Source organism: Dermacentor andersoni, chromosome 4 (genome assembly GCF_023375885.2).
Source record: "Dermacentor andersoni chromosome 4, qqDerAnde1_hic_scaffold, whole genome shotgun sequence".
Taxonomy (NCBI): domain Eukaryota; kingdom Metazoa; phylum Arthropoda; class Arachnida; order Ixodida; family Ixodidae; genus Dermacentor; species Dermacentor andersoni.
In genome coordinates, this window is record NC_092817.1 from 66,463,283 (window position 1) to 66,489,226 (window position 25,944).

A 25,944-nucleotide genomic window follows, 5' to 3' on the forward strand; every position below is an offset into this window, starting at 1 on the left:
GTTCAATTAATTGTCATAGCATCGCCATCTTTCTGATATAACCTTGCACGGCCATCACACAACCAAATGCTCACCTTACATGGACACACTGCACCACCTGGATACAGTTTGCGAAGTCCCAAATGATGTAGCCAGCTGCCTGCAAAATGCTTTACCTAACCACCTGCCCCTCAAGTCAAATATCTGCTATGCAAGTGGTATACGATTTCTTAAAAGATGAGCAATATTCAACCTATGTATGGGTGCAACTACCTGCAGGAAGTGTTGGCAGTTGGTGGCCAGTTGCATGAGGCTGAATCACGACACCAAGTGGTGGCAGGCCAGCCCCACCAAGTACTACTGCAACATATTCTCATGCAGCTGCAGTCTAATTCTACTTGCACGAAAACAAACCAGACAGCATGGCGAGTCTATCCAATTTTTTTTTTTTTAATGAGCACAGGAAAATTTGTGGCACTATGTGTCTCGATGAAGGTGACTGTCTCTTGGAGCACTGAATGAGCAAGGAGCCGGAACACAGCATGACAGGTCACCAGTGACCCGAGAACCTAAGCTTGCGAACTTGGCCTTGTGTGTAGCACACCGAATGTGTCAAGAGATGGAAGAGATGTCGGCACCGGAACCAGCCGCTGCAGAACCAGCAAGGGTGAGGAGGCTTCGAGGTGCGTACTGCACCAGATGAAGCGCAGACGTGGATGTGGGGAAACTTGCCAGGTGCTCCGGCGACATGTGGCCATTGGGATCTGCATCACTACAAAAAATAGTGACGGCATCAGTCAGCCTTTACGATAAGCAGAGTGCATGAGTGTGTGCATGCAACGGACATTTGCGTGATCAATCTTGGCATAAAGCCTAAGATTACGGATAGGACGACATGATACATGGCTGACTATGATGTGTTTCATACATAGCAGGCAGCACTGCGGTAGCTACGCAAGAGGTGCGATAATAAAAAGCTCATTCTGCGAGTGTGGCAGCGCGGTTGTTCATTTGCGACACTTTCTACCGAATACCTCCTGCATATATTGAAACTATACAACTTGTGCACGGAAGGTTACATCAAATAACATATTGTTTGTGCACCTTCGTGCCTTAGGTGTGCAAGGCACATGTTTTGGTGGCAAGTGCAAGCATTGCACTGGGGCCATTGCTTGCAGAAGCAAGTTACTTCACTCATTTGGTGATCTAAATAGGCTTAAAGCTATGACGCTTTCCATGCAATAAATGCATCATATTTTGAGACATAACAGTAGGATACTTACTATTAAATTGAATTGCTTGACGCATGTCTTTCTTTCATATGTGATGCACTATCTTTTGGTTGCAAATGCTAGCAATGAGGGAAGCCTTAATATCTTTGCCTGCTATGTATGAAATTAAGTATAGCAACTGGAAACCTTATAAAGATCTTAGTTGAAAGATATCAGCGTTAAAGCTTCTAGTCAGTGATATGTTATCTTGTTTTCTGCCAGTCCATAATCTTGAGCCATATGTTATGACAATCATATGCCAACTGGTTTAGGCCGAACAGTTGCTGACATGATAAATTTCTGTGTGAGTGAGCATACTGATGTGTCCTTGAACATAGAAAACAGTAATCCACACACTTGCATAGTAGTAATGAAGAAATCCATATGTTATCGCTGAAGCTAACCCGTTCATACTACCCTTATCGTAATTGATAAAAGTAGTACCAGTGATAAAATCTTGCGATGCCGCATTCAACCAAAGCACACGGAACTACTCTTATCGTAACTATTAGCGATTACACTGTAAAAGGATTGAGCAGCAACATAATATTCACACATACACCTTTGGTTCTCTTTCTGTTCAAAAGAAGAAGAAGCACAACTAAAGAAGCTTATAATGATTTCTAATTAAGCACAGCCTTACAATATGTTGCACTGTTCCTGTTTGTGTCTCTAGTATTGTTCAGATAGTGTAACTGTACTGCAAGTATGTTGGAAAATCCTCTCATGTTCTGTCACTACCTCTCTATCAATATGTACTGGAGAAGCATGTAGACAAGGTGCAGTGCACAACAGCTAAGTAGGTTACATTATTTAGTATCTGCTGCCTTGTTTCCTAGTGGTAAATGTTTGATGTATTATTCTTCTGAATGGCATTCACAGCTTGTAGTACTAAGTCTGAATGCAGCAGTAGATGTCATAAAAGGCGCTGTCTATAAACTCAGCGCTGTCCTGTGTGTTCCTGCCTTCTGTCTTCGTCTTATTGCGCTGCCCCTTCAAGATGTTCAACCAGTACCAACTCGCCCAAATCTCGATCCTTCTATCATAAAAGGCATCTAAAAACACAAACACGAAAGATAAAAGATGCAATCGAACTTCAACTATTTTTGTTTCAATTAGGGATGTTTGAATAGCGAGATTTCCCAAATAAATTGAATATAGGTATTTTCTCATTTCTAAACAAAGTGAAATATCAAGTTTGCGGGGGTTCCGTTTCTAAAATGTGAGGCTTATATACATTATTTGACACAGTTATGTAATACTGTTTGCTACTGGACATATGGGTCAACTAGAGCTTGTAAATGAGAAAACTGCTTTCAGTTAGCAGGAGAACCATGAGAGTGGCAGTAATGAAACCAGCGAACAGCATGTCGCCAAATGTGCTGTGTTCCTTGAAGGACAGAAGTGTGATATTGCAGCACTGCACATTGCTTTAACTAGCCTAATAAAAAGATTAGCCGAATGATAAATAGAAAAATTATTATATAGGCTGCTAAAAGCAAGCCATTTTTATTGAATGACTTTTTTGTTGAGCAAAAGTTATCTTTTGTGTTCGGACACTTAAGTGCTGATGCCTGTGTGCAGCAACCGCAGCTTTCTGCAGCAGAATGATTCGAAAGATTCCTCACTTCCATCATTCACTTTCCCTCGCGACTTCAATAAAGTGTTGTTATCCATTGTATTCAACAGAAACAAATAACGTATTTACTCGAATCTAATGCGCACTTCTTTTCTGATCATACGGGTCCAAAAATAGCCTGCACATTAGAATTGAATGTGACCCTAAATCTACATTACCATATCGCTATCGGCATTTCAAAATGACCGCCTTGCACACACTTCGAGCCTAGCTGCCGTAGCTTTCTCTAGTGCGCCGTCCGTCTTCCCAGTTTTCCCATTTTCCGCATTGGCTATATCAGCATGGAAGTGCCGACTGCAAAGCATCACGATGCCGCAATTAAAAGGAAAGTGATCATGTGTGCAGAGACGGATGGAAATCGAGCCGCGTCACGGACGTTCGTAGTTCCCGAAACTTGCGTGCGGGACTGGCACAAACAGGAGAAGCTTTCTACTTCGGCGGCCGCTATGTATGGTGCGGCCCCGTTGCCTGTATCTTGAAAGCGATCTGTGATGGAGAAAAGAATCTACGCATCTAGGCGCACCATGCTGCGTTCTCGTCACTTAGTGCACGTTGAAGCGAGAGTCCACACAAAGGTCAATTCGTTCGCTCCTGCTAACGCACTACCCACTCCAGCGTTTTGATAAAGAGTTTCCGAGGTCATTGCGTGAGACATGTTCATGATAGCTTGTGCGCGCGACACCACGCTTCTTAATTTAGTTAATAAGCCAATGTTTAAAAGTTTATACGGCCAACAAAACTGCTATCCTTACTTTTTGTATAGCTGTCTACTAATTTGCTATCGTAATTGATGCTTCGCCTTTCAGGCAGAACTGCAACTTTTTTAATTTATTACAACTTTCGTGCATTCGGAGTAAATCTTTGTTTTTCCAAATGAGAGCAAGTTGTATTCCTGTATGAAAGAATGAAGTGCATGGTACTGTAAAGGACTTTCTTATTTTAGGTCGCAGCAAAACGGATGTGCGTTAAAATCTGAGTCTTTCTTTCCTTCCTTTTCTTTAGGTCGTGCCAAACAGGTGTGCGTTAAAATCGAGGGCAGGGTTTTTTTTTCCCCCCTTTTTTTTAGTCACGAAAAACGGGTTACAATCAAGGGTGCGTTAGAGTCGAGTAAATACGGTATTCAGAAATTTCAAATAGCGAATTCTTGCAATGAATACCAACTAAATAGTCTCCACTACTCATTTGTATGTGAAATTTCAAATCTTTTAGAACCCCTAGTTCCAACGTACTGATAGCAATGTCACAACGTGCTTGAACATACGCACAGTTAAATCTCATTATAACGTAGGTGCACCAGACACGAATATCACTTTGTTATATCTGCTATGTTATGCACAGATATCGGCAAGAAACAAGATATTTACATCAATATATCCGATAATTCATAATAACCATGTTCATTACATCGAGGTTTGATGGTATCACCCAAATGGAGCAAGAGACAAGCACAACATGTTACATTTGGCAAGCACACTTCCTGCAGTACTTTTGTGCTCTAAATGCCTTGTTGACACAACATTCATTGCCATCTAAATGCTTTGTTGACACAACATTAATTGCCATCTTTGCATCCCTCGATCTTGCAGACAGAACCATTTGTGCAAAAGGAGCAACCTTTTTAAGTGTTTAAAGTTCAAAAAGAATAAACTAAAAGCCAGTTATTTCACAAAACCACACTGAAACATGCTCCACACTCTATGTACCTCGAAATTTTTATTATTATTTTTTTTACGTGCCAAGAATGGCATCCTCTGCCGCTAGCAGCACTGTCTGCTAAAGCACCATTGCTGCCATACGATCACCACATGGTACCTAATACCTCAATTCTGTGCCGACATCTCACCATTCACTGCTATGGCAGCCAAAGTACAGGAGTTTTCATAGAATAAGATGTGCGCACCAGTGACTATCAGATAATGCAGCACTCCATGCTGTGACCAGTGCACTGGACAGAAGAGGTGAAAGAAGATGAAGTGTGGGCGGTGGTGCGCGGGATGTGGCACATGAGGAGAGTGCATGATGCGATGCGATGCAATTTGGACGGATCCGAAGGGGCACAGCCAGCAACAATCTTTGAATGATGTGCCCCAGTGGTGACTAGGACCAGCTAACACACAAGCAGCTACTGGTCCGCTCTGGCACCTGCCTCGAGGACTCGGCAGAGCCAGTGCCTGCAGTTTCTCCCGAGAGCTGCTGACGCGACCGAGCAACACTATGGTTTACGTGGTCGCCAGCAGCGCTGCAGGCACAATTCACCGATTGTGGAGGTTCGTCGGCCCAGGGGCTCAGCGCCCAGTACGAGACGCACTGAGAACATACACTGCTCTTATCTCCTTCATGTCTGTTCACATATGACACTTAAAACACACAACAAAAGCAAGGACACATAGAAAACTTAAGCATATAAAGAGACGGTTGCGTTACCCTATTCCAACAGTCCATGCATATGCGGTATAGTTTGTTATCCTATGTGTGTCTGTTTTCATGTGATAGCCAACTATCCCATGCGCAGTCTCACGGTGGTGCACTCACAGTACCCAGACTGTGCGCGGCCATGTCTGCTTGGAGAGCTGTCTACGCCCTGGCATTGGGCAGGCACGACTACCACTTTGGGGCATGGCAGACCCCTTGGCCACTGGTTTCTGCCAGCATAATTGTGCTGGCAGCCATGCGAACCATAGCACCGCTCGGTCTCATCAGCAGGGTGGACTGTCAGGGCGGACTGGACTTAGTCAGTGGACTTAGCAGGGTGGACTTAGTCAGTGGACCAGGGTGGACTGTCAGCCACCAAGAGTTATCCCTTGGCACAGCCAAGTCCTTGAGGCATGCGCCAGAGTGGACCGGTAGTTACTTGTGCGTTGGCTGGTCCTGCTGTGTCCCACGCACAGGTGCCTAAGCGGACCAGTAGCCGACTTTGTCCCCACTGGAACAGGTCATTCTGGATCGGCGCTGTTCGCACCCGTCCTTCGGACCCGTCCAAAACGCACCACAGCATGTGCTCTCCTCATGTGCAATGCCCTGCTCACCACTGCCCGCACTTTATCTTCTTTCACTCCATCTTTCCAGTATATAGTCACAATGCTACATCTAGATACACGACAAACCCATCAATTTTGTCTTTTAGACCTAATCTGCACTAACTGAATGGCTACTACCACCGCCACGGATGAACAGTCACTTTGGCGCATAGGTCAGCATACTCAGTCATGAGTGCACCAATTCGTGCTCACTCTACATTGATTTGACAGACATGGGGTAAAGTGTGAGTGGTGAATTCGACGTGTATTAATGGGTACAGGTGCCAGTGAGTTTGCGTGGACACGACTATAAAGAGAAGTCAGTGCTGCTTACGTGAATGCCAATAATTAGTGACAGCGAGTGAATGTGAGTTTGCGCATTTGTGCGTGCTGCTCAGTGTGAATGAATGCGAGACGTGTGGGCACAAGTAGGAGTGCAAGTGAGTGTCCACGAGAGTGAGTAAACACGAGTGTGAGCGAGTGCCCATTTATTGTGCTGGACTATGCTCTGGCCCTACTGACACTTTGTGTAGTACACACCTTGGTGAAGAACCAACACTGCCTCGAAGGTCCCAGAGGTGAACAAGTGGCTCAGCGCCACCGGAGGCAAGCACCGAGCCATCACGACTGAATGAGATGCTGTAGACTGTGTCCGTATGCCCTCGTAGCTCCTTGAGCAAGGTAGAGCTCCCCAGGTCCCATACTTTGATCCTGCGGTCCTCACCTGCATTTGGCACAGTTAATAATGTCTGTCAGACCACATTTCCGTCGGCAGCCAACTGACTCTTGTCTAGTGAAAATATGTGTGTTCAACAGATTGGGTGTTGGGATTTCCACATAACCTTTGTAGTATTGGTTTTGTACTTGTTTCTAACGAGCATGTCAAAATTTAGTAAATGTTTTTTCAGTCAAAAAGTGCGTGTTAGAATCGAGACCATCAACCCTGGGAAGGATGGCTGCACCTCTCTGGATGCTGTGAGCACAAAAAAAGAATGCTCATTTTCGCAGTACCTTTCTAATCAAATCGTATGGCATTTTTTTTTCAATGAATATTTGAAACTTTTGAATAACCAACTGAATAGTGTCCTATTCAATTCGGTCTTCGAAACAAATAGTCAGTATATGTAAATGTGAATATTTCTTGAATACTTTTCGAATATTTTAAAATGTCAAATGTGGCCAAATAAACGTAAAATTGGAGCAAAAGTAGGGTAAATTTACACACCCGCGTGCGCAACATGAGAACTTTCGTAGTGAAACAGGCTACGTCACTTAGGTAGCCACACTTTACAGGGTGTGCGGTGATCATTCGCTCTCTCTGAAGAGCCCTGCGCATGCGAAGAAACTACTTGTTTGCTACTAATGCTCCATTAGTGTTTTAATAAACAATGCTTCATAACGTACTATGTAATGATAGAAACTTGCCAACCTTAATAATAGTACTGGGATGTCAACATCATTTTATATTAATTGTGATAACGGCTGTTCCTTATTCAAAAAGTATTCTAACAGTTTTTGATTCGATTCACTTCTGGAACTTTTCAATTCGTATTTGATTCAGTGTCAAAAATCACTATTCACACAGCCCTCATAGTTTTCTACAAGGCTTGGGGGCACGAGACCTCATTAAAAAAAAATACTGACCATCATAGGGTGCATTGATGGAAGGCTATTTTCTTACCCCCACTTCCTCCCAATGTTTTTTCTTTTTCTCTGTGTTAGTTGATTAGATTTCAAAGCCTACATATCTTGAATATTTGTATTTTAATCAATCGGAATATTCTGCTATTTGGGTATCTATATCCAAAATGCTGCTTAATTCGAATAAATCCCAAATTTTCGCTTTGTGAGCAGTGCATTTTGAAATTTCTTAATTCAAACGAGACATTTGGCTAATTCCACAATAAGCGGGGCAATGCAGCTACAAACAACTAATAAGAGGGCGTTCAAAAGTAATCAACAGCCAAAGCATACTCACATACGATGGTGGCGCATGCCACAGTGAGCAAGTGCCAAGGATTACACCTACTGCATGGTTGCTTATTAACGATGGTGCAAAACACGTGTTAATAATTTAGCATTGCTCCAGTGCAATATATCGGCAGGGCAAGACACGAACAAGTCAACAGTAGATCCTTTGCTGGCCTGTCAGAGGCATCATACATGCATTTCTTTCACATAGACTCAATCATCAATTTTTTTTCACACCAATATCAGTGTGTATGCCTGTAATGAATGTAAGGTATAACACAGGCACATCGAATGAGAGTTCATTATAAGATTTGACTGCACATGGACTGAACATACTTTCATTGCAGTCAGTGTCGCACATACATTTTATTGCACTGCACAGTAAAAACACCGTTATAATGGCCAAAATATGTGCTGTGGAGTATTCATTTTTAATCCACAACCAACATGGAATGCTCTTCTTCAGAGATCACAAAACAGTCACTGTGGAGCACAGTGTGATTGCATAGACACCAAGCAAAAAAAAATTGAATTATGGGGTTTTACGTGCCAAAACCACAATTCGATTATGAGGCACGCCGTACTGGGGGACTCTGGAAATTTGTACCACCTGGTGTTCTTTAAAGTGCACCTAAATCGAAGTACATGGGTGTTTCCGCATTTCACCCCCATCGAAATGCGGCCGCAGAGGCCGGGATTCAATCCCGCGACCTCGTGCTTAGCAGTCCAGCACCACAGTCACTAAGCAACCACGGCGGGTCGACACCAAGCAATGCTGCACAAAAAACACATCGAAAATATGTTCTGTGTGGTTGCAGCTTAATTATTTAAGAACATTTTAATTAACTTCAGATCACTCAAACAGAAAAATTGAGGTCTCTAGGAGCTTGAATTAACATGAGTCAATGCCAACAGTTTTTACGAGCGACATAAACTGAATGCAATTCACTGATGAGGGCAGTGTCATGCCTGCACCAGCAGCCCATCCTCACCAGCCGAGGCGAGCAGCTGCCCGTCAGGTGAGAAGGCGAGAGCAAAGATGGTGCCCCGGTGAGCGGGTAAGCTGCGCACCACTCGGCCATCCTGCACCGACCAGAGCCGCAGGCACCGGTCGCTTGAACCTGTCGCCACGTAGTTGCTATTGGGATGGAACTTCACGCACTGCACAAGAAATCGGAAGAAGCACACAGGCACTGAACACTCAAGTGAATCTCTATGTTGCAGGTCGACTAGGTGGTTTTGGATCATGGTAAACACCTTACGGTACAAAAAATATGAAGGACAAGTTAGACAAGAAGGCAAACACAAGCGCACTGAACTTTCACTTATATTTATTCTCTCAAGTCCATGATATCTATAGAGCAAATCAGACGCACGAAAATAACAAGCTGTGCAGAGAAAAACAGCTTTGTAATCGCACACATGCAGGCACTGCATAACCACAACTGCACATTATCACATTAAAGAGACACTAAAGTCAAGCTAAATTAAAAGATTAGGCTTCTGTAATGACGAATTCGTCATTCATAGTGAGAACAAAGCTTGTGTACGAGTGAAAATTATGAAAATCGAAAAATCGAAGTGGCACCACCAATTTTGGAATATGGTACCGCTTGTGTGACTCATCACTGGCTGATTCACGAAGCAGCAGAGAGGAAAGTCAAGTGGGGGATTACGTCAACATATCTGTTTTGGCAGGCAGAATTCAAATTGAGGAGCAGCAGAGGGACCTTCAGCGGCAATTTTTTACACAATGTAGTCATATACAGTCGCCGACTGATAATTCGAACTCTACAGAAACTGTCGGAAAGTATGAATAATCAAGAAGCTGAAATATGTGACTTGTCAAAAAATAAGCGACTTTATCACAAGTGGCCAAAAAGCTTGTGAACACACTGCTGCATGCACATACACTTGCCTGCAATCGGGTCAGCTCATATTTCGACCACTGTCATGCTGGCGCTGAAGATGGTTAAAAGTTCTGTCAATGCACGCATAAAATCTCCATCCCCTGGTAGCATAACAAAAGTCAACTGCACTGCAATAGCCAAATGATTGCAGGTTACTTTGAAAAGGTCATCGTTTGTTGAATGCCACCCTCGTTGGTGCGAACATCGTGGGTGGAGTTGGTGCTACTTGAAGCTGCTTGACGATACTGACCGACGAAAATTCAGAAGAGTAATCAAGGAAGTCACCCTTAGGACCGTAGCACTATTCAAAACGTAAACAAACAAATGCTGCATGCACAGCACCCGCATGACAAATTGCAGATTGTAGAGGATGCAGCCTTTAAAACTTGGCAGCTTGGCTTGGCTTGGCTTTTTCCATGCTTTGGATGCAATCGGCGACTACTGGATTGACTAGACTTCGTAAGTTTTGCTTTCGAGAAGGTGCCGGCAACATATGAAAGCAAAAATATTGCTTTTTCTACTTGACTTGGTGGCCAAATTAGCATGCGGTTGTGCAGGCAGAGTCCGCATGATCAAACAGTAGGCTGAAAATTGTGCAAATAATTAAGCATGTCCAAATTATTGATTGGTGACTGCATTGGCACACAGAGAATGATGACAGACTTCTAGACAAATAATATATCAATTTAACTTGGCTTATTATTTTCCTTTAGTGTCTCTTTAAACAGATACATCTAAAAATTTCAACTATTTTCATAGCCTAGGTATGGCTATGACCGGCTAGTCATAGACCTATGCAAGCTATAGATATACTCATAGAACTATGCAAGCTTATGCAACCTGGACTAATTGTGAAATCCTTACGTCAACGTCCATGTTGTGGCCAGCTAGTATCCTCAGTGGGTACGTCCTTTCAAGCGTCCAAATCTTTGCTGTGCTGTCTTTTGATGCAGTGGCAAAGTATAACCCCAGGGGCCTGCATGCATCACACAGCTACAATGAAATGCTGAAGCACCACACAAAATATAAATACTCATACAAAAGCTGCAGCCTAAACAAACAAACAAACATGACGCAGATGTTCCACAACATATAAACAGGCAGATTCTATGCCACATGGAAAAAGTCTCCTTAATTAACCTAGCATGTCTGAGATACCCATGATTGAAACAAGTACAAAAAATCACAATCACGTGAAAGGAAACGACGACAATCACAAAGCCACAAGATGCTTTTATAATGCTTGTGGATAATGTCTTAAAGAGTGTGGGAGATACGGGGTTCTCCTCCGTACTCTTGGGACAAAGGAACGACAACACAGTAGTGCAAACAATCACAAGGGCATTTATTGCACCTTTCATAGATCAATGCCTGCTAGCCGAGTTGCTATCCCCAAAATATGCCGATGGGCGCGCGACAAATCTAGAAGTCCGACTTACCGCGACCGCATTGCGAGCGAATATGTTCGCCCCATGCTGGATCCCAACGCCTGGTCGTTCGCGTGTACAGTCACGCGAATGGTGGCACGTTCGAAGGCGGCCACGCGAGACAGTCTCGCAGAAGCATGGTCGCCGCACGCGCGAGCGGCACGTCCGCTCCCGCTCGCTTCCCGAACCCCAAAGAGACCAAGCGCCTTCCCTTTCGGCGCCCAAGTAACCCCGCAGCAGCGCGACAGTCGCGCCATCTCTCTCCGCCGGTCACCGCAGCAGCCCCATGCTGGATCCCAACGCCTGGTCGTTCGCGTGTACAGTCACGCGAATGGTGGCACGTTCGAAGGCGGCCACGCGAGACAGTCTCGCAGAAGCATCCAACGGCGCCCACGCGGACGTCCGCGCCCGCCGACGACCTCGAACCAAAGAGACCAAGCGCCTTCCCTTTCGGCGCCCAAGTAACCCCGCAGCAGTGCGACAGTCGCGCCATCTCTCGCACCGCGCCTGTACCACTCCGACCGCCAGGCCACGCGAGCCGTGCGGGAAAACGGCATATCAGGGGATGCGCTATGCGGGAAAAACATCAGGGGATGCGCGAGAGTCGCGCATCCCCACAAGAGACTCCAGTGACCTCCAGTGACAAAATTATGAGTCTTAAGCTCCTGGATGTATAAACAAAAATCGATGTGACTTCTAGAATAACTGCCTGGTATTCCAGGAGAGCTTCTAAGAGGGCTCCAGCACCAAAAGGAAGAATTTCTGGAAAATCCTGGACAATGCTATGTCTCCCTGCAATTTTGAAGAACCATGCAGCTTGCACGTACAGTTGAACCCGGCTCTATCGAACTTGCAAAAGAACGCCTATAAGTTCGATATAGAGCATAATTCAATATAAGCCTGCTAAAGATTTGGATGTCATAAAAGCACATACCATTTATAAAATCACTTTATTGATGAAACTAGCTTAGTTGCTCATGAAATAGACCTGTATTTTCTTCTGCGTGGGCAATTTCGCTGCCTGCGATGCACAGACTTCTCCACATTGTCTAAGGAGTCGTAGCAGCTGAGGCTGCAACCTTCCGCAATCGCGCAGAAGCACCGGACTAGTACAAGTGCACCAATCACCTCGGACGTTATGGGCATAGGACCATCGTTGCTTTCCTCATTGTGCCCACTTTCACTTGTGCTCTGTACAATGTCGGCACTGTAGTCTCCGTTTTTGAGCTCTCCCATGGTCGCGACACCATCATCTGCACTCACAAACTCATCGACCATTGATTCGTCAACAGCTTCCGGAAATTCTGATAGCTCGCTCCAAACTTCGGCAACACCGACAACGGCTTTGTCGCATTCATTAGAATTTACAGTCATCACCGAGCACCCGGAGGCCGGCACGTCTGAAGCAATTTCGGATGAACCACTTGAACACAGCCGTGCATACACGTCGAGTGCCGTGGGCACCGGGTCGCGAGTTTGGCCACTTTAGCCTTAATCTCCCTCTTATTTTTCAAGATCGTGCTGAGCGTTCTCCTCGGAATCTTGCACACTGCAGGGACATCCGACTTCTCACCGCGTTTGATCCAATTTATGATTTCAAGCTTCACGACGAAAGGTGAATTCTGCCGCTTCATCACGGCAGCACTGCGGGAGAAGGCCCTCAAAGCGCAAACACAATGAACCAGAAAAAGAGCGAGAGAACTCGTACTTTTGCCATCTTGCACGACAAGGGCACAAGAGCCTCTGAGTGGCTGTCTGAGCAAGCGCTGCAGGTGGGCCAGGATAATTTTTTGCAGGGGGGAGTCAACGGTTCGCCCGAGGCAGCGCAGTCACAGTAGGGAGAGCAGTTGGATGGAGCTACGCTGCCGGGTTTCTCTGCCACCGCAAGGGAAAGCCAACTTTTGGGGGCACTTTGCACCGCTTGACGTTCGATATATCGGGAGTCGCTGCTATTTTTGTTCGATGTAAGCGTAATTTTTATATGTATACTCATTGTAACTGTACCATGTTCAGAAATTGTTCGATATACAGAATAATTCGGTGTAGACAGGTTCGATATAGTTGGGTTCGACTGTACAGCTACAGATGCATGACATCCACAGTGCCATTCATTTGCAAGAAGGACATGCACAACGTGCCTAGTTAGCTAGCTATCCACAAATTCCTTTATGGAGTGCACCTTTCTACCTTTCTTTCTCTTGCTCTCTCTTTTTCTTTTCTCTGCACAAACCTGTAAATCTTGCAGAAAGGACGCGTAGCATAATGCGAATGCTGGCAGAGTGAAAAAAGAGTGCACTGTAGTGTATAAGCACCAAAGTCGCAGGAACCATGTCTTGATCAGTGCTGTGGTATGGGTATCAGACAAGCCTGACAAATAACCATAAGTATTTATCAGTGCCCAATGCAATTTGTTACCTGTTTCCTTGTGTAAAGCAGCCATGGCCTAGCGATTAGAATTCTTAGCTTCAAATTTCAAGGTTGCTGGTTTAAGCATAGATTTGACATATTTCTTCAACATTATGTCATGCCGTGCATGAACCAAATCAAGTCAAGCGAACAAACATGATCAGCCCTGTTCCCAGTTCATAGTCACTGTTCGCAGTAAAGAAGAAAATGCAGAAGTGATATATTTTGTTCCTTTAGATTACGAGAGAAAAATAGCAAGACAAATTTGATTAGAAATACATTTGACATAATATAGCGGTGCTGCCACAATATAGAATTAGAAAAATTCGCAGCCACAGGCATTAGAAACAATTTCCGACAAATTTCTGCAAGACGGGCAGTTTTCCCCTCAAAAGCAGTTTTCGTATTAAGCCCACATGGCCACAATGAAGTTGGCAGGTTGGCAGGTATGTACACCCGGCCACAAAACTTAACTCTTTCATTACCATGCCTATTCAAATCGATCACCGGTGATCGATGCTTTAGATCGCCAATTTTGACATGTTGGAGCCATTTCTTATCCACTTAAGGCCATTCAGTAGTTATTACAAGCACTGCACTTTCAGGATCAGTTGAAATTTTCACACTCCAGCGATGATGTGATTTTTGACGGACCTTCTTGCGAACTAATGTGCGTATATCGTAGCGAAAAGAGGCGTGGCTGTCAACTTCTGCTGTGCTCGAGAAGAAAGCATGCCGCTCACGATTACGTCGCACTAGCATCAAAATTTTGTAACCCAATGACTCCCATCAAGTCAAGAATTAAATTATATTGCCAGCTTTGCCATCGGACAGTGCTAAGCGGGGATAATTAACCAAAATTATGCCAGCTATTCATCAGTGAGCTTTGGTTTGGAGCCCGAGATGTTTTTTCCACCAAAGTGTATTTCCGAAGGTCCGCCGCATGTCCAGCATGTGGACCTGGCATTTTCAACCAGTTTCCAAGAGTTTAGGTTTCGCTTCGTAAAATCCCAGCAAGGGGCGCTCCCAGTGTCACTGCGCAGTTATTGAAAGTCACTGCCATGGCATGGTCCTGTGCGGCTGCGTCGCGAGAAAAGCGTCGTGCTCAAAACTATGCTGCACCCGCACTTCAAAATTAGTGATGATGGCTCGAGTTATTACTCCGAAGATGACAGCAATGAAGATTCAAGCTCAGACGGCGACAGTGTTTTGAGTCAGCATGAGACATCCGCAGCTGTTCACTTGTGAGTTTCCTCTACGGCCTTGAGCCGTCTCCTTCCTTGTGCACGCTTATCCGCCAATCTTTATGCACAACCTGAGAGCTCTACTGATTATCTTCAGGTGCATACTTCATACTGAAAAAGTGTGCGTGGAGACACGAGGACAATGCTGAGAAAAGACAGCGGGTGTTCGTCCCTGTCTTTCCTCGGCAATTTCCTCGTGTCTCCGTGCAAACTTTTTCAGTATGCATTTCAAGCAACTAGCCCAACTATGTGCTCTCCTAAGTGCATACTTCACTTGGTTATGATGTACTGCCATTGGCAGCAAAGAAACTTCCGTTCACACCAAGAAGTCCGCCCATAGCACACATCGGCCCAGCACTACGGATCAGCACAAGACAGTTTATAACAGCATGGGATTTCTTTCTACTCTTCTCTGCAGAGGTGATAAAGGCAATCTGCAAAAATGCAAATAGATATGCTTGGTTGCATAATCTTGTAGTTGCCTAGCTACGCTGAGAGCGATCTGTCCTGGAAGAGGTGCATGACTCTACACAAACTGGTGAAGTACGTTCCTTGGACTTCCCATCGGACCATCTACAGAAGATGCCAAAAAGGCAGAACTGCAAAATGTGTTACGAGGACTGCAAAGCTGAACAAAAACCAGACGTTTTGTGGGAAAAGTGCGGAGTTCACCTATGCTTCACAAAATCAAGGAACTGCTTCACCGCATGGCATGAGTGACGAAGTGGTCTTAGTTTCCTTTTTGTATCCGAAGAACGGCAGTGTAATGAGCATTTATTTTTTCTGAGATTATTCCTGCATTAGTTATTTTTGAAATGTATATTCTGAATTTCCTTTGATATTAATGTTTTTGTAGATATCATGTTTCTTTATTGTTGTTTTTATCAACTGGCAGCGAAAATGGCGCTTTCTAGAATTTTTATGTCGTACCTAATAAATTTTTTTATTTGGCAACGTGTGTTCTTGGAAAGAGCATTTCATTATGCACAATATACTATGCTGCAATGCGTACTGAGATATTATTTGTAGTGGTAAATAATTTCTTTTCCGAGACATATAAAGAAAAACAACCATTTTCGCGCAGTAAGGAAAGAGTTAATATATCAGCAGCCTCACAACAGAGCCTGGTGTTTGCATTTCCAGTCACTGCTTATGTGAACAACATAGTGATGCACTGTTTTACTAGCTACTCTTACAGGATGCTCGAACATTCAATGTTTTACGGAATCCCGTGGTCTGTAAAATTTTGTGGCCAGGTGTACTAAGAGCGCCCTTCACTGTGAGCAATTCAAATCAAGGCAAATGAAGCTACAAACCCTTTAAATCCTAGAAAAAACACTGGCCGGCATCACAGTGTCTTAAATAATTTGCTATAATACTTGTTTCTACAAACTCGTTTTGGTACTAAGGAGGCTGGTGCGTCACAACAACAGGATACACTGGCTTACCCTGCCCTGTTCCTGCTATCACAACGGGTGCCATATGAGTATAGCCAGAAGTAAAGTGCACAACACTCTTGTTCTTTCTTTCTTATGAGTAACATTATCATGCCTAGCCTTACTGCGATGCAGCGTCAGCAAATTTTGCTCTGTGTCATGACGTCGCAATACTGTCGAAATACAGTACCAGGTCTGGCATTTTAAGACCAACCTTATTATCACATTAAGATATCTTAGAAGTGTTTGCCAACATTCATACTGGCTAAGCCTCATCCTTCCAAGTGTGGGAAGCATGTGCTAGAGTTTCTACAACTTTGAAAATATGGGCCAGAGCTACTTTATTTCACAAGACACTGCAACCCCACACTCAATGGCACCATGTCTCAGTCGTAGCCAAGACAGCACAAGTGCTAGACGTATGCATTTCTATAGTGCCATCAGAAAACAGATCAACAAAGTGATCATGAAATGATCTAGCATTGCTTTGCAGAACCAAATTAAACACAGTGTAAAATAAGCACAAGGAGAAGGTCCAAAAGAGCTGTAACATTCAAACGGCTCGGCTCCATGTTTCAAGAGCACTTGCTCCTGGTCCAAAATGTTTCAGAAAAAAACAGCAGCATCAGTAACTGAGCAAGTGCAAAGCTCTGGGATAAGTGAAGCAAAATTTCAAATCTAGAAGGAAAGACCTGGCATACCCAATGTCAATGTCCCAGACAGGATATGAATGACCTCGGTAAATGGCAACATTGCTGTGCGTTTTTAAGCTCCATGCTCGCACTGCAAAAGAACAAATAAAAACCATATGAAAAGAAACCTTTGCAAATACTGCCTTTTGTGTCTGCCAGTATGCTAAGTGTATTGTAACAATAAATTTATTTCTTATACAGGGTGTCCCAGCTAACTTTAGCCAGAGTTTAAAAATATGCGAATGCCACGTAGCTGGACAGAACCTAGGTAATGTTGTTTGCCGTCGCTTGAAGATACTCAGATTATTTCTTTTCATTCTATCTAATTACATAATTAGTCCTAATTAATTAATCAACTTGTCAAGTATTATAATTATATGAAAAGTGTCAACGAGAAAATTGTAGAAGAACTCCCAATACAGCTTTCTGTTGCTCAATACGTGCTACAAAAAAGTGTTTCTCCGAGCATGAAAGAAGCCCACAAATGCACGTAAAATTGTCGCGCTACTGGCCACTCGAGGCACTTTGCGTGTATTCGCGGGCTTCTTTCACGCTCGGAAAAACGTGTTTACGTAGCACGTATTGAGCAACAGAAAGCTGTATCAGGAGTTTTTCTACAATTTTCTTGTTGACATTTTTCATATAATTATAATATTTGAGACGCTGATTATTTATTATGACTAGTTATGTAATTAGGTAGCATGAAAAAAATTAATCTGAGAATCTCCAAGCGACAGCAAACAACATTACCTTGGTTCTGCCCAGCTTCGTGGCATTCGCATATTTTTAAACTCTAGCTAAAGTTAGCTGGCACACCCTGTATAGTGCCTGCAAGGACAAAAAGCCTGGACCCCACAAATGCCAAGACAAGAACACCAAAGAGAAGCAACAAGTCGGTTTAGATTGCTGAAGCATTCTTTCAAAACTATATTTACGTTAATTTTGTAGCAATAGGTTGTTCATTAAAAGAGAAAGTCAAGGTCAAAGTTTCCTTTCTTGAATTTTGCATTGTAACCTCAGTGCCAGTATATCAGTGTGACATCGTGTATTTCAATTTACATGTTTGTATATGGGCCATTGTGGGCTCGGTAAATGTTCTTGAAACTTTCCGAGTTAAGTATTCGGCTCTTCTAGAATTCACTCTATTTACTAATAAGCAATTAACTACACCCATCAAAATCCATGACATCATGTTGAGCTGGTGCAAAAACTTCAAGCTGGTGGCGCCACCAGTTTTTTGTTTTTGCACCTTTACAGGGTTGCCAAGGTTGCATTCAGGGTAAGAGTGGCTTTCTTTGTGTTGTGCTAACTTTTCTCTCTAGTGTCCCTTAAAAATTCACACATGCTGAAACTAATATGTGCAATGGCACGCTCACACAGCCAAGTTTTGGTTCTGCTTTTCGGTTGCAAGCTACACACTCAGACAACTAGAGAATTAAATCTTAAATTGTGGAGTTTTGCGTGCCAAAACCACAATCTGATTATGAGGCACGCTGCAGTGAGGGACTCTGGATTAATTTTGACCACCTGGGGTCCTTTAACGTGCACCTAAATCTAAGTACACGGGTGTTTTTGCATTTCACTCCCATCGAAATGCGGCCGCCGTGGCTGGGATTTGATCCTGCGACCACGTGCTTAGCAGCGCAACACCAAAGCCACTAAGCAACCACGGCGGGCCAAATTAGAGAATTCTATTGTTTTGCAGCATCCACAGAAGCCAAACAAATGGTCTCATGCTTTACAGTTGGCTACAAGAAAAAAGCTCTATTTCTGCTTCATCAAAGTAGAGTAGGGCTAGCTGAGGCTAGGGTTGCCACTTGGCTGGTTTTCCAATGACACAGCCATTTCTTTTTTTTCTGATGATGTTCGAATCCCACACCAGCCTGCCATTTCTCAGTGTGACAGCTTATATTATTTTTGTGATTGCTATTTTGTTTCGTGGTAAAATTGTGTGAATGTATTTGTCCCTAAATTAGGACATTATAAGCTGTATCGCAAACACTCTGTTGGGTGTTCATACATTGTAGACAACTGTCAAGTCACAAGTGCATTTGCCAATTCACTTCAACTTTTCACCACTGTGTTGCATGACAGAACTGTTCACCCTTTAGCTTCTTTTTTTTCTCTTCTGAGCTTTCTCTGACAAGACCAAACGCATCCTCTGCATCTGTCCAATACATGTCCTCCTTAATCTACCATTGCCAGTGCTTACATTGCCAGCTGACACGACCAGTTCGGGCCACATAAGTGAAACAGGCACACACTGCTCAATCTCCAGCCCCCCCACAACCCCAACTACATGACTGACGAGTGTACCAAATTTTATATAATGGCTTCGAGTAAACTTTAATTGTATAAAGCTTGTACTTGGTACATTGCCAATTTATTTTGCTCCATATATCTTGTTTGTATATTTACGTACAATGCTCTTCGCAAAAACGCCCCCCAACCCCCAATCTATGCTGGTTTCTTGGCAAAGATGGGAACCCTGGTTGATGCATAGCTGTCAATGTGCGTGGTGCAAAAGGTATACTTGTTCATTCTTTCTCTCTTGAACTATACACATTTACAACAGTGCGCCAACCAGCCCAACATCATACTTTCCTGAAACAGAAACAGCTTTTTCTTGCAATCCTTGGCCCACTATTTTTTCCAACCCATGAGTCATGACCCACAACCCATGCCCCACATCCCACAAACGTTCCTTCTTACTTCAGACACGCAAGCTATAAACAAATTGTAACCCTGTGTTGGTCACACGTAGTACTACTGCAGATTGAGAAACTCGATTCTGAGCCTTGCGCTCATGTGACAGAAGAATTCAGCAATCTCACCAATCCTGCTTCCCACAAACGTTTCGATGCCACTAGCGCATCTCACATTTACATACATAGGGAAGGCAAATATGCAGCAAGACATAATTCACAAGCCGCATTAACAACAGTCGATACGCACTGTAATTAAGAGCATGACTTGAATCAGAAAATCCACACCTGGCACTGTGGTTCTGGCTTGGCAGGAACTTATTTTTTCTCCTGTTCCTTCTGATGCTACAAATAAGCCCCATCCTGATGGTGAAATTTAGACACCATCTGTGCCCCATACAAAGCTACCACTAGTGGAAACCATCCACTTACCTGTGGTGTCTTCGGAGCACGACAGCATCAGCTCTTTTCCAGGCAGGAAATCAAGGCCATACACAGGTCCGCTGTGGCCTCGCAGCAATTTGCTGTCACTGGCAAAGTGAAACAAAACACTTTCTTCAGGCCACCCCAACGACAAGTCCCCATAAACCAAATACCTGTGTGCAAAGGAAAGGTTAGTCGGGAACTTTATTTCTTACATGAAACTGCCCACCCAACTCGGTAGACCAGTGGCTATGTGTTGCCCTGCTGTGGGTTCGATCTCGGCCGCAGCGGCTGCATTTCGATTGGGGGCGAAATGCAAGAATGCTCATGTGCTTAGATGTAAGTGCACATTAAAGAACCCCAGGTATTTAAAATTATTAATCTGGAGTTCCCCACTAAAGCGTGCCTCATAATAAGATCCTGGCTTTGGCACATACAACCCTGTAATTAATTTTCTGATGAAACTGCCATTACAACTCCATTTACAATATTTCAGGAACTGATATTTCAAATGCAACTCAAAGACTTACCTGGCCTCTATTGCATATATGCATATATTGAGGCCAGCTATTGATATACGGCTTCAGTTAAATCAACCAATTTAAACATTCTGGCCTCCCTGCACAGGGCAATGCGGCCAAATGTGGCTGGTGAGAGGACATTTGCAGGCTTAAGCAGCCATGACAATAGTACTTGATATTGCCACTATGAAATGCTCCTACAGACCCAGCTGCATTAGATTGTGTGTATTCATGGGGGCTCTCTATTCTCCGCTCTTCTGCAAAGTACATGTATCTCCAGCTTTATCATTTGTAGCTGTATTCATAAAGCCAAGATGCAAGGAACAGATTTGTTTCCCTGTTGCATCTTTTCACAAGAACTGATAATTCTATTCTAGATTATTCAACTTTCAATGACTCAAAACAAACATACATGGTCCTCAGGACTTTGAGTGAACACCAACTAACTGCACATTAAAAAGTCTGCTTCAACATAAAGTGGACGATAATGACGATGGTCTAAGCGGCTTTTTCCTTTATATTGGGTGTCAATGAGAGTTTAGACCAGGCACTCATAAGAAGAATCAGGTAAAAAAAAAAACATAGAAGTACACAAAACCCCGAAAGTAATGCAAAATGAAAAGGAAAAAACAAACAAACACTTTTCAGAGTGGCTAGACAAGACATAGTGTTAAAGAACCACAAAAGAATTTGTAATATCTCAAACACCTTAGCTGTCACCTTGGCCTCACGACTTGCTACCTTGTTGCAAATGAGTAAAATGGCAAGATAGCACTGGAGGGCCATGGTGATAGTGATACACAGTCTACATGGAAGCTTTGATCTCAATGTGGTGTCTACAGCAGGCATCACTATTTTTCATTCCATAATTATTGGTCAAGCTTGTTGTGGGATTCAGTTCATACATGCCTACTGAGAAGATTCTATCAATGGTGATTGTTATAAATATTTGTGAAGAGTTTTTACTGCTGAAATATAAAATGTCAATCTTATGAAATTCACAACTACACAGTTTCTTGCGGCAAGTACAACTTCAATATCAAGGTTTGACGGTACCTAAATCATGGCAAATTATTTGCAATGCATACACATCCACACATTCAAAAACTATAAAACAATGATGAACTCCTAAATGTGCTCTGTAGCACTTTCTGACTAAGGCCAGTTTCTTTAGACATCACGACTAGCACTGCCTTCAGCAGGGCTAAAACTAGGTGGATCTCATGTATGATGATGATGATCTTTATTGGCATCCCTTTTGAAATGGGACAGTGACGAATAATCACCTGGCCTGCTTGAGCTATACTACACAGGGTGCAGCACAATACGACAGAGACCAAGAATAAGAAGACACATACACAGTGCTAACATTCGACTAAACATTTCATTTGATCACACGTGTTATTTATACAATGACAGCGGACCAAAAATAAATCCAAGGAGACAAACATATAAAGATACAGTACAGGACCCACACATATCGTCACTGCAATCACATCACACTTGGTAATTTCAAGGTGATGATTCTAGATATATCTTTTCTTTCTCTGATAAGACCAAAGATGGAAAGCTCAAAAATTTTTCTTTCATTTTGCCCATTTCATGTGCTTCAATTATCCTGCATGTCGTCCTGCCCTGGGCCCTACTAGAATGGTCATGTTTTAGTAGACTGGGACACGGTCGCAATTCCGACAGTGGATTCCTAGATGGCCTGACAGTGTTTTTTCGACACCGGCCTGTTTGACCTATGTGCACACTATTACATAAAGGTATAGAATATACAATGTCTTGAATGCAATCCGCATGTTTTCCATGGTGCTTTACGGCACAATTAGGCTTCTCTCTCCTGTCTGCATTAACCTTTTTGCAAAGCCCTTGCAACCGTTCGGGAGCGTAAAAAACTACATCCACACTGGATTTTCTTACTATCCTTCGTAAGTTATGCGAAATCGTGTGCATGTATGGAACTATGGCCACCTTGTTTGCTTTAGTGTTGTTGGTTCGCTCACTTAGTTTTCTCCTACACTTCCTACTCATATTTTCAGCTATGGTGCTCAAAAGAATCAGAGGATAGCCCGAGTGACTTAGACGTTTTGCCTGGGCCCACAAGCTTGTTTGAAGCTTATGCTGACAGACTTCATCAGTGAAATTTGCAAACATGAACTTATCACGACGCATTTTGCCACGTAAAAGATTTGTATTATTCCCTTCCTCAGACCGAATTAATGTCATGTGTGGCCAAAGGTATTGAAAGAATAGGAGCGGTTCAATTTCAAAATATTGCCGGGGTATCATGTGAGCTGTTCTTGGAGCTCCTTTTCTTTTGTGTCAACTCGAATTATGCGACATGGAATGGGGACATTATGAGACAAAAGAAAAAACAGCATAGGTACAGGATCATGCATCACCCTATGCTTGAGTGATCAGTTTTTAGCAAAGCGTAATCAAGCCCTTGACGAGTGTTTGAATCACACCGATGTTGTTGCTGTATTTAGATTCGTAGACGACTATTTAATTGTGACCAATAACGAAGCCAACAATTTTCACTCGGTAGTTTCAGAAACACTAGCCACGTTTACATTGGAGTTATCTCCTTTGGCGCCGATGCATGAAATGCTTAAGACAACTTCATAAGATTTTTAGACTTAGGGCTGTATTTTTTGTCAAGATGCATGTGCTGGAGCTACGAACCCAGAAGCAATAAGCTTGTACTTCTGTTTACTTCCGCCCACACGAAATTGTTAAGACGCACCGTGATAAGTTCGGGTTTCCAAAATTCACTGATGAAGTCTTGTCAGCATAAGCTTGAAATAAGCTTGTGGGCCGAGACAAAACGGCTAAGTGGCTCAGGCTATCCTCTGATCCTGTAGACCGCCGTAGCTGAAAATGCGAGTAGGAAGTGTAGGGCAAACTTCAATGAGCAGACCAACAGTACTAAAGCAAACAATGTGGCCATAGTTCCATACATGCACATGATTTTGCGTAATTTGCTAAGGATAGGGAGATAGTTTGGTGCGGACGTAATTTCTTCTGCTCCTGAACGGTTGCAAGGGCTTTGCACAACAATGCTAATGCGGACAGGAGAGAGCAGCCCGACTGTGCCATAAAGCATTGTGGAAAACACGTGGATTGCATTCAAGGCGTTGTACTTTTGTCATGTCAGAGCGTATACATAGGTCAAACAGGCGGGAGCCTTAACCAGAGACTCGAAGAACACCAGTACAATGTCGAAAAAGCGGTGTCAGGCCATCTAGGAATCCACTACCGGAATTAGGGCTGCGTCCCAGTCTATAAACACAACCATTATAAATAGGCCCCAAGACAGAACAACATGCGAGATAAACAAAGCATACGAATTTGACAAAATAAAATAATAATGCGCGACCTTTCCAGCTTTTACCTTATCGGGGAAAGAGAAGAGGTATCTAAAATTAATGCCTTGAAATAACCAGGTGCGATATGATTATAGTGATGACACATGTGGGTTCTGTGCTGCATCTTTATCTGTCTCCTTCGTTTTATTTTCGATCCGCTGTCATTGTATAAATAACAAGTGCGATCAAATAAAATGTTTAGTTGAAAGTTAGCGCTGTGTATGTGTCTTCCTATTCTTGGTCTCTGTCGGTACTGTGCTGCTCCGTGTCTATTATGAATCCAAACCAACTAGCCCGGCAATGTGTCCTAGCTGCTTGAGCTAACCAGGTTTTAACTAGATCTATTGCAGTCTAGCATTTTGCTTATCTCACCCCTCCTTGATCTTTCCACTCTTCATTTAAACCTCTATCTATATATTGTAGTTACCTGTAGACCTGTAACCATCCCAGCTCTACCGATCTCTCCGCTACTTTTTTTTTACTAATACAGTAAAACCTCACTATAACAAAGTTGAAGAGAGAGGCAGAACTACTTCGTTAAATCCATTACTCTGTTATATCATCTGTTGCTTGTACTGCACTACGACTCCCTTAGATGATCTCAAGGGAAATTTTTCTCACTTCGTTATAACGATTATTTTGTTGTATTCCATTTCGTTATAACGAGGTTTGGCTGTACTCTAATCGTCTCTTGCTTATCCCAACCACTAACCAGTTAATGCTCCCATCCACTTTGAATCCCAATGCTTCTGGAAGGTGGATGTTCCCTACAGTTCTTGCGGGGTTAATATCTAGGTACTCCATTACCATGTGCTGAGTTGTCTCCTGACTTTTGCTGCAGCAGAGACATTCATCATCCTGCAGCAAATATTTGCTCCGGTATGCTTTTGTCCTCAGGCAGCCAGCTGAGGTCTCAAATAGCAAGCCATTTATTGCCCTTTGTGTTATCCTACAAATTTTCACTCCCGATTTCTTTGTATAGTAAGGAAGTGTGCCACCATATTATGGCAGAGAACAATAGTGCCACTGTGCTGACACTATGGCTTCCAAGATCCGGTGTTGCAATGGATCAATCTACAGTAGGCTGCACATGAAGAATGTTGTGACAAGTGCTTTCAAAACCAGCATGTACACATGTGCCAGCAAATCACTTCGTTGTAGACTCTCTCTCTCCTTCATTATAATTTGTACAATGTGAATGACACGTGTGAATGCATGATCTAACAGCACCTTTGTTCTTAGTGCCTTTTCTCATGACTGACGGGGACCAAATTGGCCGATTGACCTTTCTAGATAAGTTTTACTATATACAGCGTATTCATGTCCCTGGCTTCGCCTTACTGAGGCATGACTTCCTTGTCATTGAAACTCCTCAATCTCTTTTTCGTAAGGTGTGAGTGATAACCACATCTGGAAGGACTAACCGACCCATTTCGTTAATAGTTCATTGCCTTGGAAGCCCACACTCAACATCGGGGCAGGGGTGACAAGGAGGTACTTTGGATAGAAGATCAGAAAAATCCTTCTCCTGTACCCTTCCAAAAGGCCAGCCTATGCAGTGAACTGTCTTATTTGTCAACACAGCTGGCAATTTTGGTTGTTCGTACATTTGGTGTGTGACCATAGCATGCTCATTACTGCTGAACTGGAGCACTCGCTCTTCTTGCCAAGGTCATTTATAAAAGGACTATTTCTTCATTCGCAGAGGGACAAAGGACAGTGACATGCCACATTTTCTATCCTGCACTCTCGACTCAGTGCTGACCATTCCAATACCACAGCTCAGTGTGCTGATGGTCAGAGCAGCAAATGCATCTCTTTGCATCAGCACAGCGATACACCTTCGAGTAAAGTAAGCACAATGAAAAAGAAGCAAAGACTATGAAAACATGGCCTTCTCTATTAATGCCATTTGCTTGAAAAGCTTTG

At 43.3% G+C, this 25,944-nt stretch overlaps 1 protein-coding gene across 1 annotated transcript in view; it reads right to left on the reverse strand.

Moving 5' to 3' along the window:
• Nucleotides 1-406: 406 nt before the first annotated feature.
• LOC126536225 (TAF5-like RNA polymerase II p300/CBP-associated factor-associated factor 65 kDa subunit 5L) overlaps nt 407-25,944 on the reverse strand; it is a 36,411-nt gene continuing 10,873 nt past the window's right edge. Inside the window, exons 9-14 of the mRNA XM_050183118.3 lie at nt 20,130-20,227; nt 17,002-17,083; nt 10,652-10,763; nt 8,870-9,038; nt 6,447-6,630; nt 407-751 (exon numbers count right to left, since the gene is read on the reverse strand). Of these exons, the coding sequence (XP_050039075.2) occupies nt 592-751; nt 6,447-6,630; nt 8,870-9,038; nt 10,652-10,763; nt 17,002-17,083; nt 20,130-20,227 (805 nt within the window). The 3' untranslated portion in view covers nt 407-591. The remainder of the gene's footprint in view (nt 752-6,446; nt 6,631-8,869; nt 9,039-10,651; nt 10,764-17,001; nt 17,084-20,129; nt 20,228-25,944) is intronic.